Below are 17,735 nucleotides of genomic sequence, written 5' to 3'. Positions count from 1 at the left end.
GGTACTGTTCTTTAGGGTTAGTGTGACCTCGCGGTCAGCACCGAACTTTGGGATTTTCAGCTGGTACTTCGTCATAATAGCCCCTGGTGGAGCTATTTGTTGCTACAAGCTTTATTTTTGTGAATAACTTATTTTTGGTAATATCTTGACATATGTATGGTGTATTTCTGTTGTTTTGGTCTTGTTTGGTTTAGATAATTATAACTTATTTTTCTAAACTGGTGTGGTGTCCATTTGTAGTGTTTTCACTGTATTACTGCATGTGTGCACAAATGCTTTACACACTGACTCTGAAATAAGCCTGTCTGTTCATGCCAAGCTATCAAGGGGGTGAGCAGGGGTTGTCTAAGGGCGTAACTCCCTTACCCGGACTAGAAGCTAGGGTCCCTACTTGGACAAAGGTGCAAACTATTGCCAACTAGAGACCCCAATTTCTAACACCGCTACAGTCCGGATTCAACAAATCACTTAACCTGCATATAGCTGAACTGTCACATCAACTCCCCAAGTACTCCAGAACTAACGCACCGCTGTGTTTTTCGACACTTCCCCTCTCTGTGGATGTTTTGCCTTGTGGATTTTGATGCATTTGAAGTACTTTAAGTAAAAGTCATCCACCCATAGTTTTCTACGGACAGAATTGCTTGAAATCTTTTAAAAGTCATATTCTGAATTGCGTATGTTGGATTTTTATCATTTTGGTCTTGTTTGGGTTAGATAAAGATACTTTATTTTTCTCACCTGGTGTGATGTCCACTTTTAGTGCTTTTACTGGGTTGCTGTGTGTCTGGGTGCAAATACTTTACACACTGCCTTTGGGATAAGCCTGTCAGCTCGTGCCAAGCTACCAAGGGTGTGAGCAGGGGTTATCTAAGGTATGTAACTCCCTTATCCTGACTAAAAGCAAGGGTCCCTACTTGGACAAGGTGCATACCACTGTCATCTAGAGACCCCCAGTTCTAACAGATAACAATAGGCATCTCTTATAGGTGCCGAGACACTGCACTGGCTGTGAAAGAGCACTTTCCTGTTTTTATTTCCATTGCAAATTAACATGTATATATGGTATGACAAAGAAGTGTGTGTCACTGTTAGTCCTGGCACCTTGGCGTGGGACTTCCTTCCATTTTTTGCTGTTGCCTCCTGTGTTTTTGCTGGTGTTAGATGCTGTGGGCACTGTGCCACTGCTATCCAGTGCCGCAGTGCAAGTGCTCCCTATTGTAAATTGATGTATGGATTAGTGATTCCATAATTGGCTGGTTTGGTTTACCTGTCAGATCCTAGTACAGTGCACCAGGAGGGCCCAGGGCTGTTAATCCAAATACTGCTAGTGGGCTTGCAGCACTGATTGTGCCACCCACAGACGCAGCCTGTAAAAGTGATTCTCAGGTCTGTCATTGCAGAGCCTGTGTGCAGTCTGGTACTGCCATGAGGGGAGGAGATGGGTGTCCAAGGTGGGTGGGGGCCCGCAGAGATGTCCCTTGTCTCTTAAGGAGACTGTCAGGTGGTCCCCAGGACCCAACTGCCTGATAACACTAAAAAGTATAGGCAGTGGGTGACCATCAATGGCCATAGTGTGGAGGCTCTTAGAGACACCGGAGCCAGTGTGACAGCTGTCAAATATCACCTGGTATCTCAAGAGCAGGTTGTCCCCAATGCATTTTACCCAGTTGTTCCCGCTGACAACACAGAGAGCCGCTGCAAGGTGGCTCAGGTTCCCTTTGAGTGGTGGGGGGGGGGGGGTCTCTGGTACTCTTCAGGTAGCTGTGAGGCCCGCCATGCCTGTTGACTGTTTGTTAGGGAACGATTTGGAGAGCTCACTTTGGGCAAAGGTGGAGCGAAGTGCTCATTTGGAGATGTTGGGTCTGCCTGACTGGGCGTGTGTCACCACACAGTCCATGGCAGCCAGTAAAGGGACCCAAGAGGACCTGGAGCCTGAGTGGGAGGCCCAGGTGCCTGCTTTAAAGAGAAGAGGCCGGGGGCGCGGGAAACCGGCCCCCGAAGTTCCCACGGTCCAGGAGGATGCAGACCTTGAGGGGGATGCCCTGGAGCCTACAGGCGAACAGCTAGCTGAACTGGGGGACCTGCCTGAGCTGACCCATTGGCAGCAGGAAGGAGGACCCTCCAGGGAACAGTTCTGCAAGGAGCAGAAGGAATGCCCTTCTCTTGTGGGTTTGCGGCAGCAGGCTGCAAGCCAAGCAGCAGGTGATTAGTCTGGATCACATTGGATCTACTGGGAGAATGGTCTCCTGTATAGTGAGCCTAAGGTTGCTGAGCCTGGGTCAGCCCGTGTGCTGGGTGTACCCCAGCGCTTCAGAGCCTTCCTGCTGGGGCTGGCTCATGATGTGCCATTGGCAGGACATTTGGGGCAGGACAAGACCTTTGAGAGGCTTGTCACCCACTTTCATTGGCCCCAAATGCGCAAGAGTTCAGACACTCATTGCAGGACATGTCAGACTTGGCAGGCAAGTGGAAAGAGTGGGAGGAAGCAAAAGGCTCCTCTCCAGCCATTCCCTGTGGTCAGCACCCCCTTTGAACGGGTGGGTATTCACATTGTGGGGCCACTGGACCCCAAGACAGCCATGGGCAACAGGTTCATCCTGGTCTTGGTGGACCATGGTACCCGGAAGCATTACCTCTGAGGACAGTGACGGCCCCGTGGTGAGACGGGCACTGGTGGGAATTTTCTCCCGAGTGGGATTCCCTCGAGAGGTAGTGTCTGACCGAGGTACAAACTTCATTTCCAAGTATATGAAGTCCCTGTGGCAGGAGTGTAGGGTAACCTACAAGTTTACCACTCCTTACCACCCCCAAGGAAATGGGTTGGTTGAAAGATTCAACTGAACCCTAAAAGGCATGATTATGGGTCTTGAGGAACCTATGAGGTGTAAGTGGGACATCCTCTTACCATGCCTGCTGTTTGCATACCGTGAGGTGCCACAGAAATCTCCAGAGTTCAGTCCCTTTGAGCTGCTCTATGGTCACCCAGTGAGAGGACCTCTGAGTCTGGTCAAGGAAGGCTGGGAGCAATCTGCCAGGAAACCTCCGCAGGATGTATATAGCTACATGCTGGCCTTCAGGAACCAGACTAGACATTTCAGGCAACTCGCTGAGGAGAATCTGGAAGCCAGCCAGGAGGAGATGAAGCGGTGGTACGACCAGAATGCCACTCTGGTAGAGCTTCAGCCTGGTCAGAAAGTGTGGGTCATGGCCCCAGTGGAGACTTGTGCGCTCCAGGAAAAGTGGACCAGACCATTTGAGGTGGTGGAGCGCAAATGTCCTGTTAACTACTTGGTGGACTTGCGGTCTCCCAGGAACCCCTTTGAGTCCTGCATGTCAACCGCCTGAAGCCCCACTTGGAGAGGTCCAAAGTGGGCATGCTCTTAGCGACAGATGATGGAATGGAGGAGGAGACTGAGCCTCTTCCTGACCTACTGTCGGCGACAGAGCGAGATGGGTCAGTGGATGGTGTAAACCTCTCTTCCACCCTGACCCCTGAGCAACAGAATGGCTGTCACCAGGTGTGACAGTTTTCTGATCTGTTCTCCCTGATTCCCAGTGTCACTGATTGGTGCGTCCATGATATGGACACTGGAGACAGCCCGCCTGTGAAGCACTAAACGTACAGGGTGACTGACAGGGTGAGAGCTTGCATTAAGGAGGAGGTCTCCAAGATGCTTGCGTTAGGGGTGATCGAGTCCTCTAACAGTCCTTGGGCCACCCCAGTCATGGTCCTAAAGGCTGCCGCACTGGGTGCCACGCCAGAACTCCGGTTCTGTGTGGAATACCGAGGGCTCAATTCAGTCACAAGGACTGACGCGCACCCCATCCCCAGAGCTGATGAGCTCATCAATTGGTTAGGGGCTGCCCGGTACCTCGGCATGTTTGATCTAACATCTGGGTACTGGCAGATCGCCTTGACTGATGAGGCAAGAGAGAGGTCAGCATTCTCCACACCAGATGGGCACTACCAGTTCCGGGTTATGCCCTTTGGGATGAAGAATGCCCCTGCCACCTTTCAGAGGTTGGTCAACCAGGTGTTGGCTGGACTGGAAGCGTTCTGTGCCACCTACCTGGATGACATTGCAGTCTTCAGCGCCAGTTGTGAAAGAACATCTGCGCCACCTCTGGGAAGTGTTGATGGCGCTATGGAGGCCAGGCCTCACGATCAAGGCAAGTAAGTGCCAGATCGGGCAGGATTCCCTGGTGTACTTGGGACACCAGGCTGGGAGCGGCCGGGTGGCACCCCTACAGCCCAAGATTGAAACCATCCTGGCTTGGGAACCCCCCCAAAACCCAGACCGAGGTGAGAGCCTTTTTAGGATTCACTGGGTATTACAGGAGGTTTGTCATGGGGTATGGCAGCACTGTTGCACCCTTGACAGAGCTGACATCCAGACATCCATATCGTTCAGACAGCCGCTTCACAGCATGGTGTGGGGGCTGTTTTGTCACAGATGAATGAGGAGGGCCTAGATCAACCCGTAGCCTTCATCAGTAGGAGGTTACTTCCACGGGAACAGAGGTTGAGTGCTATTGAACGTGAGGCATTTGCTGTGGTCTTGGCACTGAAGAAGTTGAGACCATACCTGTTTGGGACTCACTTCCGAGTTCAGACAGACAACAGGCCCCTCAGATGGCTGATGCAGATGAGGGGTGAGAATCCAAAGCTGTTGGGGTGGTCCATTTCCTTACAGGGGATCGATTTCACGGTGGAACACCGCCCTGGTACAGAACACGCCAATGCTGATGGTCTGTCCAGATTTTTACGCCTTACTCCCAGGAGGTAGGGTAGTTCTCCCCACATTTCAGGTGGAGGGGACACGTGTTAGACGTGGCACCTTGGCGTGGGTCTCCCTTCCATTTTTTCCTGTTGCCTCATGTATTTTTGATGGTGTTAGATGCTTTGGGCACTGTGCCACTGCTATCCAGTGCCACAGTGCAAGTGCTCCCTATTGTAAATTGATGTATGGATTAATGATTCCATAATTGGCTGGTTTGGTTTACCTGTCAGACCCTAGTACAGTGCACCAGGAGTGCCCAGGGCTGGTCATCCAAATGCTGCTAGGGGTTTGCAGCACTGGTTGTGCCACCCACAGAAGCAGCTTGTAAAAGTGTACCTCAGGTCTGCCATTGCAGAGCCTGTATGCAGTCTGGTACTGCCATGCTGACTGGGCAAGTGCACCCACTTGTCAGTCCCTAAACCTTCCCTTTTCTTCATATCAGACACCCCTATGGTAGGCCCGAGGGCAGGGTGCATTGTAAGTATAAGGTAGGACATGCCCTGGTGTGTGTGGCATGTCCTAATAGTGAATTACAGCCATTTTAGTTTTTCACTATTGCAAGGCTACCTGTTCCCCATAGGCCAGAATGGGCAGTTTGATTATTACATCCTATAATCCTAACTGACTCAGGGAACTAGGTAGAAATTCAAGTTTAGTATGCCTGAACTCAGAATGATAAAATGCATCTTTTAGTGAAGTTGGTTTTAACATTCTGTGTTTGAAAATACTACTTTTAGAAAGTAGGTATTTTCTTGTCTAACCATCCAAGCCTGCCTCTGCTAGGTTGTGTATTTCTTGTCTGGAGTTTGAGTGACAGGGGCTGGGGGATTCCAGGAGACAGGGTGAGTCAGCACAGGGCTGAATAGAGACATCTGCATGTAGATGGGTGGGAGGAGTTGCACATGGGACCTGAATAGGCTGGCTCCACCTCCTGTGGTGTGTCTGACGTCTCTGCCCTGCACTGTGAAAGGAAAGAGGGAGTCTTGTCAACAAAGTGCTCCAGGACTGACCAGAACTGGTTTGGACTAGGCAAAGGCCTTTCTGCCTTCAGAGAACAAAGAGAAACTGAGTATAAAAATTGGGACCGAAACCCAAGAACTTTGGATCACTTTTGGGAAACAAGAAGAAACCTTTGCTGAGGAGAGGAACCAGAGAGTCTGAGGAGAGACTATCCCTAAGCTTGAGGTCTTGGCATGCAGTGGTTGTCTGACTGCCACAGAGAGGAGAAAGGAACTTTGTGTGTACTTTACTCAACTTGTGAAGGATCTCCAAGGGCTTGGGAAAGAGCTTGCTTCCTGCTGAAGTCTCAGGGACAACAGACTTCAACCACCAGCCCCCCAAGAGTTCTTTGGAAGTGCCTGCAGTTGTGTCGGGCTTTCTGAGGGAGTGCGTATCGCAAGGAGCTGGAAGCGCGACCTACGAAGAAGAAGCGTGTCGCCGCCGCAGCCGCTGTTGTCGCATCACTGAACAAGGGTGTCGCCGCTGTAGCTGTCGCATCGCAAAAGCATCTCGCAACATCGAAGAAGCCTATCGCCGCCGCAGCCGCTGTTGTCGCATCACTGAAGAAGGGTGTCGCCGCTGTCGCATCACATCAGCGGCTCGCATCACCGGAGAAGCGTGTCGCCGCCGCAGCTGCTGTCGTCGCATCACTGAACATGAGTGTCGCGTCTGCAGCTGTTGTATCGCATCGTAGAAGGGTCTCGCATCACCAGAGAAGAGTGCCACCGCCACAGCCGCTGTCGTCGCATCACTGAACAAGGGTGTCACTGCTGCAGTTGTCGCATTGCCTCGCCGAAGCGTCCCGCATCACTGGAGAAGCGTGTCGCAGGGCCTGTCGCGGCTCAGGGGAATCGTTGAGTCGCCGCACTGCCTTCGGGCGTGCACGCATCATGTTGCATCAAGAAGACAATGCCATCTTTGTTTCATTGCACTGGATCTTCATCGCATCACAGCGTTGCGGGCCGCATCGCCACGGAAGCGCAGTAAGAAACCAACGCATCACCGTTCCTGCGTGTAAGGAACCGACGCATCACCTTCCGTGAAAAACGTTTGTTGTATAGTGTTAGGCATCCAAAGGTACATTGAACTCAAAGTGTCGCATTTTAACATCTAAAGAGAACTAAGCTAATTCTATCATTTTAAGTACAGTATTGCGGATTTTTGTCGTTTGTGGTCTTGTGTTAAGTCTATATAAAAGATATTTATTTTTATACTACAACTTGAGTGGTGTCCATCTGTAGTGTTGTCACTGGGTTACTGTATGTGTTCACAAATGCTTTACAGACTGCCTCTGAGATAATCCTGTCTGCTTGTGCCAAGCTACCAAGGGGGTGAGCAGGGGTTATTTTAGGAGTGTACCCCCTTACCCTGACTAGACCCAAGGGTCCCTATCTGTCAAAAGTACCTACCTCTGCCAACTAGAGACCCCCAAATCTAACAGTCACTTAGGAAACAGAAATGACAGATGTATGTTTCTAGTAGTCTTTATTTGATTTAAATTGTTTTCTGTGCTTCATTCCTTTAGGTATTTAGCCATTTGGACAATCCCAAAGTATACCCCAAATTCAGCACTGAGCATTCTAAAGACATTTTATTACTACTTCTAATTTTGTGCTCAAGACACCAAATCCTGCAATGCCTTAAACCCCCCTTTGAATGCAGAACCCTCTCTTTTCCTCTTTAGAAAACGTAGGAAAACAGACCTTTTTATGCTATCATTCTAGTGAAGATTGCAACAAAAAGAGTGTCAAATCAGGAATGTTGGACAAGCTATTTTCCCCTCACATTTAGTTAGATTCCAATTTCGCTGCTGTTAACGCATGGTCTATCTGCTGTCAGCCTAATAACATAAATACATTAATAATGGCGGCCACGACAGCAGATATTACACCATATTGTAGTATAATCTTTCATCACTGAATGACACCGATCGCAGAAGCAAATTTCTGAGCAAACAGGTAACAAAAGTGCATTCTATCTGCTGAGAACACTGATTCATATGGTTATGAATATCTCTTACTCTTGGTTCAAATCTACAAGTGATTTTTTTTCTGCAACAAACAGAACCATGAGCAAACAGTGTATTTGCTACAATTGATTCTTCAGAAACAGACCCTAATAAAACCTGTGCTTCCTTCCATATGGCACAAACATATGCCGATATTTTTATGCACGATTTTGTACAACATATTTTCAACCAGGACACAGTGTATAATTAATTGATACACTGGAAACATTTCAGCAATATTGTTAGAATTTGGAATGGTGATGTCAGTGAATTGAAATAATTATGACAACAAATCTAATAATAGTGGAAAAAGAAGATAGTTCAGCTTAATAGCATGATTTATTTTCATATATTTTTGGACACTGAAATCTCACTGGTCAGGTCAGTAAAAAAAACTGATGGTGCACACACAATAGATGTTGTGGAAATAACAATCACATTTACGTCTAATTTTACAAGTGCCCAATGTTTAAAAACATTCTGTTTTATCTATTTTGATAAAGAGGACAATTGACTGCTCAACGCCACTAGTCATATTTTTTTTAGGTAGAGCCTCGCCAGGGGTTGCGCTGTCTGTAAGACCTGTTGTATCCTCTCCAATGGGCTCTGGCACACCCGCTGATTGCCATTGGTTGTTTCATGTGGCATACAGAAATGCTGCCTTCCTATTGGTGCGTTTCTGTAAATGTCCCTCCTTTCTGTGCTTAGTTCTGTTTCTGGCGATCTCACTCAGAGAATATTTTGGTTGGCCATCCCACTGTACAGCGTATGATGGCCCATTCTTCTCTATGGGCAGGCCATTACACTTTTATAGCCTGTGATAGCCTTTCAATTCTAAAATGCAGTGGCAGTGTTTATAATAAAACATGCTTTCTTGTGATATCGCTGAAACACTAAGTAGGTTTATTACTCTGGACAGAGTCTGTATTTTTATGAAAACATGCTTTCTTTTGTTATCACCAAAATACTCAGCCCGTTCACTGTGGGTAGTGTTCGAGCTTTTATTAAAACATGCTTTCTTGTGTTGTTGCCAAATAATGAGCCCGTTTATTACTGTGGTCAGTTTGTGTGTTTATAATAAAGCATTCTTTCTCCTTTTTTTATGGGTGTTTTTGGGCCTTTCTTCTTATAATATTGCTAAAACGTTAAGCAGGTTTATTACTGTGTGCAGTGTCCGTTTTTAATAAAACATTCTTTCTCGTGTTATCGCCTAAATACTGATCCCGTTCATTCCTGTGTGTTAATATAAAGATAAAAATGGCCCTGTTACAGTCTAAAACTGTGCATATTTGCATTTTAGAAGCACAAAATGCTACATCTTTTTTGTATTTATTTTTAATAGGCATGAGGAGATCAAGTCAGCCGCATTCTCCTCTCTCGACGGCACCCCACTCTCTGCGAGATGTCTCACTATCGCGTTTAGTGAAGCTTCTACTCCCCTGATGAAACACTCGTCCCTCCCTCCCGGTCACATTCTTATAAGGTTAACACACTGAGTGTCTGGGAGAAGTGAGGGCTGGAATTATCGGTGCTCCTCCTTCGCCTTTGACTTCTTCATACTGTCTTTAGCTTGGAGAAGGGCCCCACTGGGCAGGCCTCTTTCGGGACTTGTGTACAATGCTCACCGGGGCCTCTAGCCTCCTTGGAATTACAGGTGAGGCCGTGACCAGGAGCCCACAGCCGTGGGCGGATGTCCGAGGGCTGGAGCCGTCCTGGTGATAATTCTGACCTCATAATTTTATTTCCACATACTGATGTGTTCCCAGTTGTGAGACCTGCACAACTGCGTTTTGTTGAACACAGTGGGTAGACCGTAGTAAATGGGATATTAAGAGGTGAAAGTTTGAGATGTGCTGATTCGGGCACTCTGGGTCGGTGACATAAGTACTCCTCGGTGGCTTTGTGTCAGGGGTGAATACTGGTGATAGGGTACTGGGTGACTGTGTACTGGGCGACCGTGCACTGTGCGAGTGATGCATAGTTTCTACAGCTGTACGTGATGTTTTCGTCAACAACACTTTTCATGCTAGTGTGTGTGAATCCAAACTTTCAATGATAAAGGCAAAACTACAGGTCCCAGAATGCAAATCTATTGGCTATAAAGCGTGACTTTAGCCTCCATTTCCCTTAACGAAGGAGTCTTAATATAGGATGAAACGATGTAACAGGGGATGGTAACAGGCACAAAGCATTTCCCAGTGTGTGACAGAGTGCGATGAGTAACTGCCACTGCTCACGTGCCACCTCTTTCTGGCACATGAAGGTAACTTTCAACCAGTTCAGAATTTTCAAACTGTAGTTTTAAGCCTGCCATGCCTTGCAGGCTTGTATTTATAGCATAAAAAATTGAAAGTAGAAGTCTCAAATTCTTCCCCAGGCTTAAAAACACAGAAGGGGGCATGCCACGGGACATTTGAGATATGCTATTTTGTGTAGAGAGGTGGTGACGTTGCCTGGGTACTTGGTGACCACCCTTCCGTTAGTTTGTGTTTGCTGCATACACACTGAACAGTCCCAGGGGCAGTGCATGAGGGTATCTGCGGTTCCCTGTGTCTTATGATACGGCATGCTTGTGTCTACAATTCTGTGTCTAGCTACTGGTGACGTTTTCGTTCTCTGAATGTCTGCCCTCATGCCGTGCTGAAATCTAAAAACTCATCGCAGCAGGGTTTGACATCAAAATATATAAGTGCAGGTGCTCACCATAACACAGTACCTGTGCACCCCCCTTTACATGAAAGAAGTGAGTTTCCCAATACCTGCCCATTGAAAGCCCTGCAATGTGGGCTGTGCTGACACCATCAGTTCTCGGGGTGTCATTTCCAGGGGGACATAATATTATCTGTGTCCTCTTGATGCCTGTAACAGCAGGACCAAGTTGTGCTGTACATCTGACTGAACGACATGCTCATATACATTGAGGGGTGAAGGAAAGGGTGGCAGAAAGGGGGTGGAGCAGGGTCGGACTGGCCTATTGGGCAATCAGGACGTGCCGGAGGGGCTGCTCTCACATGTCAGTGGGTGGGCTGGAGTTCTGGCTGTGCGCCCAGCAGCCTTTACTCCTATTCCTTGACTCAGGTGTTCAATTCTCCTCAATCTTTGGATAGACGATGCAGCCTTGACCGTATTCCAACTGGAGCAAATAATGAGTAAATTTGTAAATAGGCATTAATGTAGTTGTACTGCTGCTGAAGCCAATTTGTAACTTCCCTGCTGAAAATTCAAACTAATCAGTTATACAGACATTTGTGGTGACCAGTTACATGTGATTCCTTCCGGATCCAGTGGTAGCATGAAAGTTTTCGGCTTTGGCCTTTATGTCTCCAGTTGTGTACTGTATCTGTATATGCAGTCTCTAAATATGAATGTATGTGTTTGTCAGTATCTTTGGAGCAAAACCAAGCGAGTGCACAACATTGCAAGCAAACACACAAGTGTGTAAAGAGAGTTTGTGAGCAGAGAAAAGGTTAATCTCATCTCACAGCTGCCTGGTAGGAGATGTGGCCTCTGGGTTAAAGTTGCCAACCTTGCGCCTGGGGAAGCAAACAGGAATCCCAACCACTGCTCAATTCTTGTGATTGTGAGAACATCTCTTAATCCTCCATTACCTACAAATGTGTAAAGTCTGGTTATTTTGGGATGACCTCTGGGCAAATACACACTATATTACACTGAAAAAGAAATATGCCAGGTTTGCGCAAACACCTTTTGGTGTTAAATGCAATATTCTTTGGATAACTTTTATCAAGTTCTTTACTAACTTCTTGGAGTTAAGGGGCGAGCATGGCATACAGATGGTTGTCGATCTGTGGTCTAAGTACGTATCTGACGAATGCTCATCTCATGGTTTCTTTTTCATTGGACTGTCCTCTAGTCTGATAGTGTCCTGGGTTCTTGTGTTCTGTTCCCTCCGGGAGATCTTTCATGTATGGGCAGGTTGGGAGCTGCAATATTTGTTCAAGGGATTCCTAAATATGTTGCGGGCTGGTTGGGGCAATTGATTTAGCTCGATCAGGGAGGGAGATGTAGTCCAGATCTCTTCAGTCCTCTGTTAAAACGTGCACTCGCATTGCCGAGACCTATTGGCTATGCCTCCTAACTGTCTTACCCCTTAGCTGCTGCTGCTAATGTGTGGCTTGTCACGGACTTTGCTTATTTCCACATCATGCCACAAAATTCAACAGCACACCACATAATTAAAATCCATTACCACACCACACAACAAAATACCACTCCACAGAATAGCACTCCATAACACACAATGCCACTCCACATAAATCCAATACACTCATTACCACATAATCATTATTCACATAATTCCACAGCACATCATGCCACATAATTCCACTACACAAATCCACTCCATTCCACACCACGCAAATCCCCACCACACAATTACACAAATAACTCATCCAATCCAACCCACATGCATACACATATAACGCATAAGTAAAAGACATTGCAATTTATAATACCAATTGCTGTAACTCAAAAAGCGAGACCTATTGACTTTCCGATGCTTGTTTTTTGTAGCAGTTACTTGTGATCTTTCTGTTATGTTAGTGGTTTGTTAAGGCGCTCAGATTACTCCAGCTGGGGCATACCTGCGCTAGGTTTTCTACCCCATACGAACTGGACAACAACAACGCAAGAAGCTAGCAGAGACCCTAAAAGGAATAAGGTATCTGAAGCATAAGACCGATGCCAAACCACTGTGAGGACTATAGGGGGCTAACTCTGTCTAAACAGCCAGGTTTAAAAAAAAATCCCGAAGGCTGCCTCTGCAGGCTCTAGGCTCAAATAGGGGGAGGGTGTTCCAGCGCCTGGAGGCTCGGAATCCAGAGGAACAACCACCCATCCGGGCTTTCTTAGCACAAGGAATCAACTGCAAGTGCTGTTCCAGAGCATCTGAGGCTGCGACCAGGTGAGTAGGGTTTCCCCAAGTTGGAAAGATACTGCGGCCCTCTGTTGTTAAGAATGTTTTGACAGAGGCACATGGCCGTAAGATGATACGTATTTTCTTGCAGCAAACAACGTGTTATTGGGCCTCATTCATCTTCAAACATACACACACATGTACATATACAATGGCTGAATAGATGCCCTTTCCACACTAAAAAATAAACTTTGCAAAACAGTACAGAGAGTAAGAATATGCAGCAACATAGAACTAGAGACCCTGTTTTACATTACGGATCTCATAGCGTTTAAAACAGTGGCCTCTCTACCTCACTTTGAGGTTTTGTATCAGGGTGGAATAAAACTAAAATCTGTCATGGGTTAGTGCGCCTCAGGAGAATAGGTACACACTACAGAAAGGTTTTTAACTGAGTACAAATTCATAATGGGATAATTCACGGGTAAGCTAAGAACTAGGAATTTAACATAGGTACCCCACAAAAAATGCTGGATAGGTTACATTAAATATGGTTCATGATCAACTTACATTCAAAACGCTTCCCGACAACAATATTTCCACTCTCATGTGTAACGAACAATAGTCTACTGGTCGAACCATTTCTAATAGCAAGATTTCACAAGTGGGAGAAGATGATTCAGCTGAGTTTAAGAAGCTTCCCAGAAATAGTTTTCTAATAGCCGATTAAATGCACTTTATCTAAGGGAGTGAGCGTTCCACTCCTAACAAGGGAGTCACGAAGGACTGATCGCCACATTGATGAGGCATTGTTGGCCCATAGGCAGACCCAGAACAATTAAGGTTCACGGGAGCAATCTAATCGATGACTTTAACATGGAGTTCAATCGGACAGGCCTACATAGGGGTTGACTGAGAAAGCTTTAGCAGAGATCAAAAGAAGGCGCTGGAATTGGGAATGAGTATCGAAGGATAATGCCCATAGAGTTGGACACTATATGGAGCTCCAGGAAGGCCTATGATGTGATGTCCAGTCCTTGTGGTTAATATAAAATAGCTCACAAATGCTAATAATGTCACACTAGTGCTGTACATGGATAGAGGAGACTTGGTCATGCAACCTACCTCGTACTGCTAAACGTATAGGCAAAGTAATGTAACTGCAAACCTTTCTAATTTTCTAATTCATAACCAATAGCAAACTGAGAAAGACACAGTTGTAAAGAGTGGCAAAACACAGACTGATTATTCTAACAGTGCGCACAAGTGAAGGCAACTGTATCATCCAATGTAATCATTTTCAAGGTCTTCGAGACGGTCTTGTGGTTCCTGGTCAATACGCGATGCCGTATGGCCATACACATAGTGTAAAATACCATTTGCTTACCTGCCAATGTTGAGTCACCGCGTTCCACACTCCCACCTTCCCTGTGTGACTAGTAGCAACAAGCTGATTCCCGATGAAGAAGAGCGCGTCCACGGGGACTCCAAGACTAAACATTCCTGCAACAGAAAATACGTATGCATGATTTACTGAGACAGAGAGAAAAAAAAGTAGTAACGTCTCTCTTTCTAGAAGTGAAAGAAAACATTCTTAATGACAAGTCAGAAAGAAGCCAAGAGTTAAGACAAAAGGGTATCCCAGAAAGGGACAAAAACAATTAGTCAGGCCAAGCAGGTCTAGAGGAAAAACTAAGAGCCTGTGACAAATAATTTACTATTAATAGTTATAATCAATCTGCTGTGCCAGTTTGGTTACATATGATTATCATCATCATTATTATTATTACTATTATTGTCATCATTACTAGTAGTAGTATTATTATTATTTATATTGCGTTACTGCTACTTAAATTAAAAAATGCATCGATGAGGGCCAAAGGTGAGCCAAAGTTTAAATAGTGTAAAGCCAGGTTTTACGGGATTTGAATAAATGCGTAAATATCGCGAATGGCTCGGAGGGTGGGAAGACCAGCTATTCCACAGTGGAGGTGCCTCTACCGAGACATGTCGGCCATCTGCTAGGGTCTTTTTGAACTAAGGGACCTTCAAAAGGTTAGCCGTAGCAAAGACTAGTGTCCTCTGGGGGAGGCAACGAAGTAGCTTATTCTGAAGAGGGTGCAAACCAATCTGGAGGAAGGCTCTGTTGCCTATACAGATAGATTTAAATTGAATTCGCTTTAGCACCAGGAGACAGTGAAGAGAATTAGCTATAGTGGAAGAACCAGTGGTCAAAGTGTTTTTTTCTTTTTTTTTTGAGGGGCACGACGTGCCGATACGTTTTTAATTTAAAAAACAAAAAAAAGTTTCTATACTTTTTGTGAAAAGATTAGACAGTTATTTCCGAGAGCTGAAATGCTCCCGCTGAAATGTAAGGCAGAGAGTCTTTTTTGCTGGGATACCTAGGGCAGACAGCTAAACAAGCCTTCGTGCCAGGGTTCCTGCCTGCCTACCTGAAAGAAATGTAAATATCCCAAACTGGTTAACCTGCAAACCTAAAAGGTGCTCGGAAGCCAGTATTGGCTTTAATTGATGGAATCACTTTAAGCTTCCTGATGACACACCATTATTCTTTTTGAGGGGTATTGTGAGGGAGCTACCAGCTAAGTTGTGAAGTGTGTGCTTTTAAAAGAAAGTTATAAAAAAATGCACTGTGTACAGTCTGCAAAAAAATCTATCTTTTGGAAACACTTGTTTACCTTTTGTGCAATTTGTAGCAGCTTATCTTATGCTGTGTGTAATGCAAGTTTAAAATAATGACTTACAGGTTCACAGAGCTTTCGGTCACAGAATGGGACCTTGAAGCAATAAACATGCATATCACTATTCTCCACTGCACCAAACGGGATTCAATCTGTGGCTCTCTGGTGCTGTGCACTAACTAACTGAGGTTTTATAATGTATATTGGAACCGCGGTTCCCCGGTTGGCTGAGGTAGGTACCTTATGCCAAGAAGGGACCCTCGCTTCTAAGTCAGGGAAAGGAAGGACACCTTGTCAGATAGCCCCTGCTCACCCCCTCGGTAGCTTGGAACGAGCAGCCAGGCTTATCTTCAAGGCAAATGTGTAAAGTATTTGCAACCACGCTCCCAGTGACCCAATATTGACACCACAAAAGGACTCCACACGAGTTTCATAGAAAGCAAGTATATGTTTATATAAAAAGTTGTACAATGTGACCACACGATAAAAATCCAACATATGCATATTTGTAATATTCCTCCTGGGCAGTTATTATGCCAGCCAGTCCTTGTAGATTCTGGCGGTATTAATGAGCAATTCTAGATGATCCAATGCAGTCTTAATGCAATGCTATACAGTTTGTAATGCAAGAATCAGGCACTTTGCAATGTAAAAATAATGCAGTTCGTTATGCAACAATCCAGCAGCTCGTAATGCCAAAATAATGCAATGCGTAATGCAACAATCAGGTAGTTCGGTATACACCAATAATGCAATGCATAATGCAACAATAAGGCAGTTCATCATGCAAACGAATGCAATGCATAATGTAACAATCAGCAGTTCGGTATGCAAACTAATGCAATGCGTAATAGAGCACTCAGCAGTTCGTTATGCAAAAACAATGCAATGCGCACGGCAACAATCAGGCAGTTCGTTATGCAAAAACAATGCAATGCGCAAGGCACTTCGGCACCGATCACAGTGCTTCAGACGGTCTCTCTGCCTCTCGTACTGACTCGTGGTCAGCTTCTGCTAACATATGCCCCCAACACGGGTATGGTGTAAACCAAATTGCTTCTCCACACTCCGGCCCCGGTACTGCCACTCCTTGGCACGTACGGGCCGCGATACGAGCTAAAGCAGAGGCACCCGCTGCAAGAACTGAAGAGGTCGAGAGCGTCTCTCTCCGGCCCGCACCCCACCCCAGGCAGCGACAAACGTTACCTGGGGGGTGCGACCTCGCTCTCCTCTCCGCTTCTCGCAACTTGGGCCTCCGATGCAATTTGGTTGATTCTGGGCAGTGGAACTCTGGCCCTCCCCCGACGGAGTTGGTTCGAGGTCCTGCTTCTGGCAACGGCCGACTTGGGCCAGCGGCACAGATCCCCTGGGAATGCCAGTCTGGGCCGATGGCGTTAACAAAGATCTCAGGCTGCAACAGGGCACACGCACACAGCGTCGCTGAGCTTCGAGGGTGCACGGTCACAGGGCAACCTCACGAAGGTCTCAGGCTGCAAAAATCACACGCATACAGCGTCACAGACTCGCTTGGACTCCAGGTGCCCATGATCACAGGGCAATTCTTACGAAGGTCTCAGGCTGCACAAAGCACACGCACCCTGCGTCGCTGAGACACTTCTGGAAACTTTTGTGTTCCTGAGTGTCCACAACAGGGAGCCAGCTCTCCTTGGGGTTAAGTTACTTCAGGAGGACACAGCGCAGCAAAGTTCTTTCAAGCAGGGGGACACAGCACACAGCAAAGTCCCTTTAACCTCTCCTTGGTTAAATCAGCAAACTGCAGGCCAGCCCCAGAACACACAGCAAGGGTCAGTCGTTTCCTTCAGTCTATTCAGCTGTTTCTTCCTTGGCAGAGGTTCCTCTTGACCATGAAGTAGTTTCAATCCTTTACAGTCTTGAACAGTTCCATTCCAAAGTCCAGGGGTTTCAGCTCTCATAGTTATACCCCTAAATGTTTTTGAAGTCTTTGTGTTCAGGGGGGCACTGACCCCTGTCTAAACCAGTTCTGGGTGTCTCCCTGCCAGCGACACCTTCTGCCTTTGATAGTGGGGGTCTGGGTCCTTAATCACTCAGCAGGAGATGGAGCCATTGTTTTATGGTAGCAACACAGGCCTCTTCACCTCCAGGGGCTACTCCTCTCCCCTACACTCCAGATGCAGGTCAGCATGTTGCTGTCTCACCTCCTCACTTGGGTCAAGACACTCCCCAGATCCTATCACTTTCAGATCCAGACAGTCAATCCACAACCTGGCAGAGACACACAGAAATGTTAAAACACAAAAACCCAGCCACTTCTAAAAGAGTGGTTTCTAAACACACAATGCAAAAACCATCTTCACAAAAAGATGTGTTATTAAATTGTGAGTTCA

At 46.5% G+C, this 17,735-nt stretch overlaps 1 protein-coding gene across 1 annotated transcript in view; it reads right to left on the bottom strand.

Moving 5' to 3' along the window:
* The window catches only part of KCTD3 (potassium channel tetramerization domain containing 3), a 340,096-nt gene that overhangs the window by 85,460 nt on the left and 236,901 nt on the right, over positions 1 to 17,735 (bottom strand). Inside the window, exon 10 of the mRNA XM_085612922.1 lies at positions 14,055 to 14,170. Within this exon, the coding sequence (XP_085469048.1) occupies positions 14,055 to 14,170 (116 nt within the window). The remainder of the gene's footprint in view (positions 1 to 14,054; positions 14,171 to 17,735) is intronic.

The sequence above is a fragment of the Triturus cristatus genome, chromosome 6 (assembly GCF_964204655.1).
Source record: "Triturus cristatus chromosome 6, aTriCri1.1, whole genome shotgun sequence".
Taxonomy (NCBI): domain Eukaryota; kingdom Metazoa; phylum Chordata; class Amphibia; order Caudata; family Salamandridae; genus Triturus; species Triturus cristatus.
The sequence above is the reverse complement of the archived record's forward strand: the minus strand, read 5'-3'. Positions and strand labels throughout refer to the sequence as shown.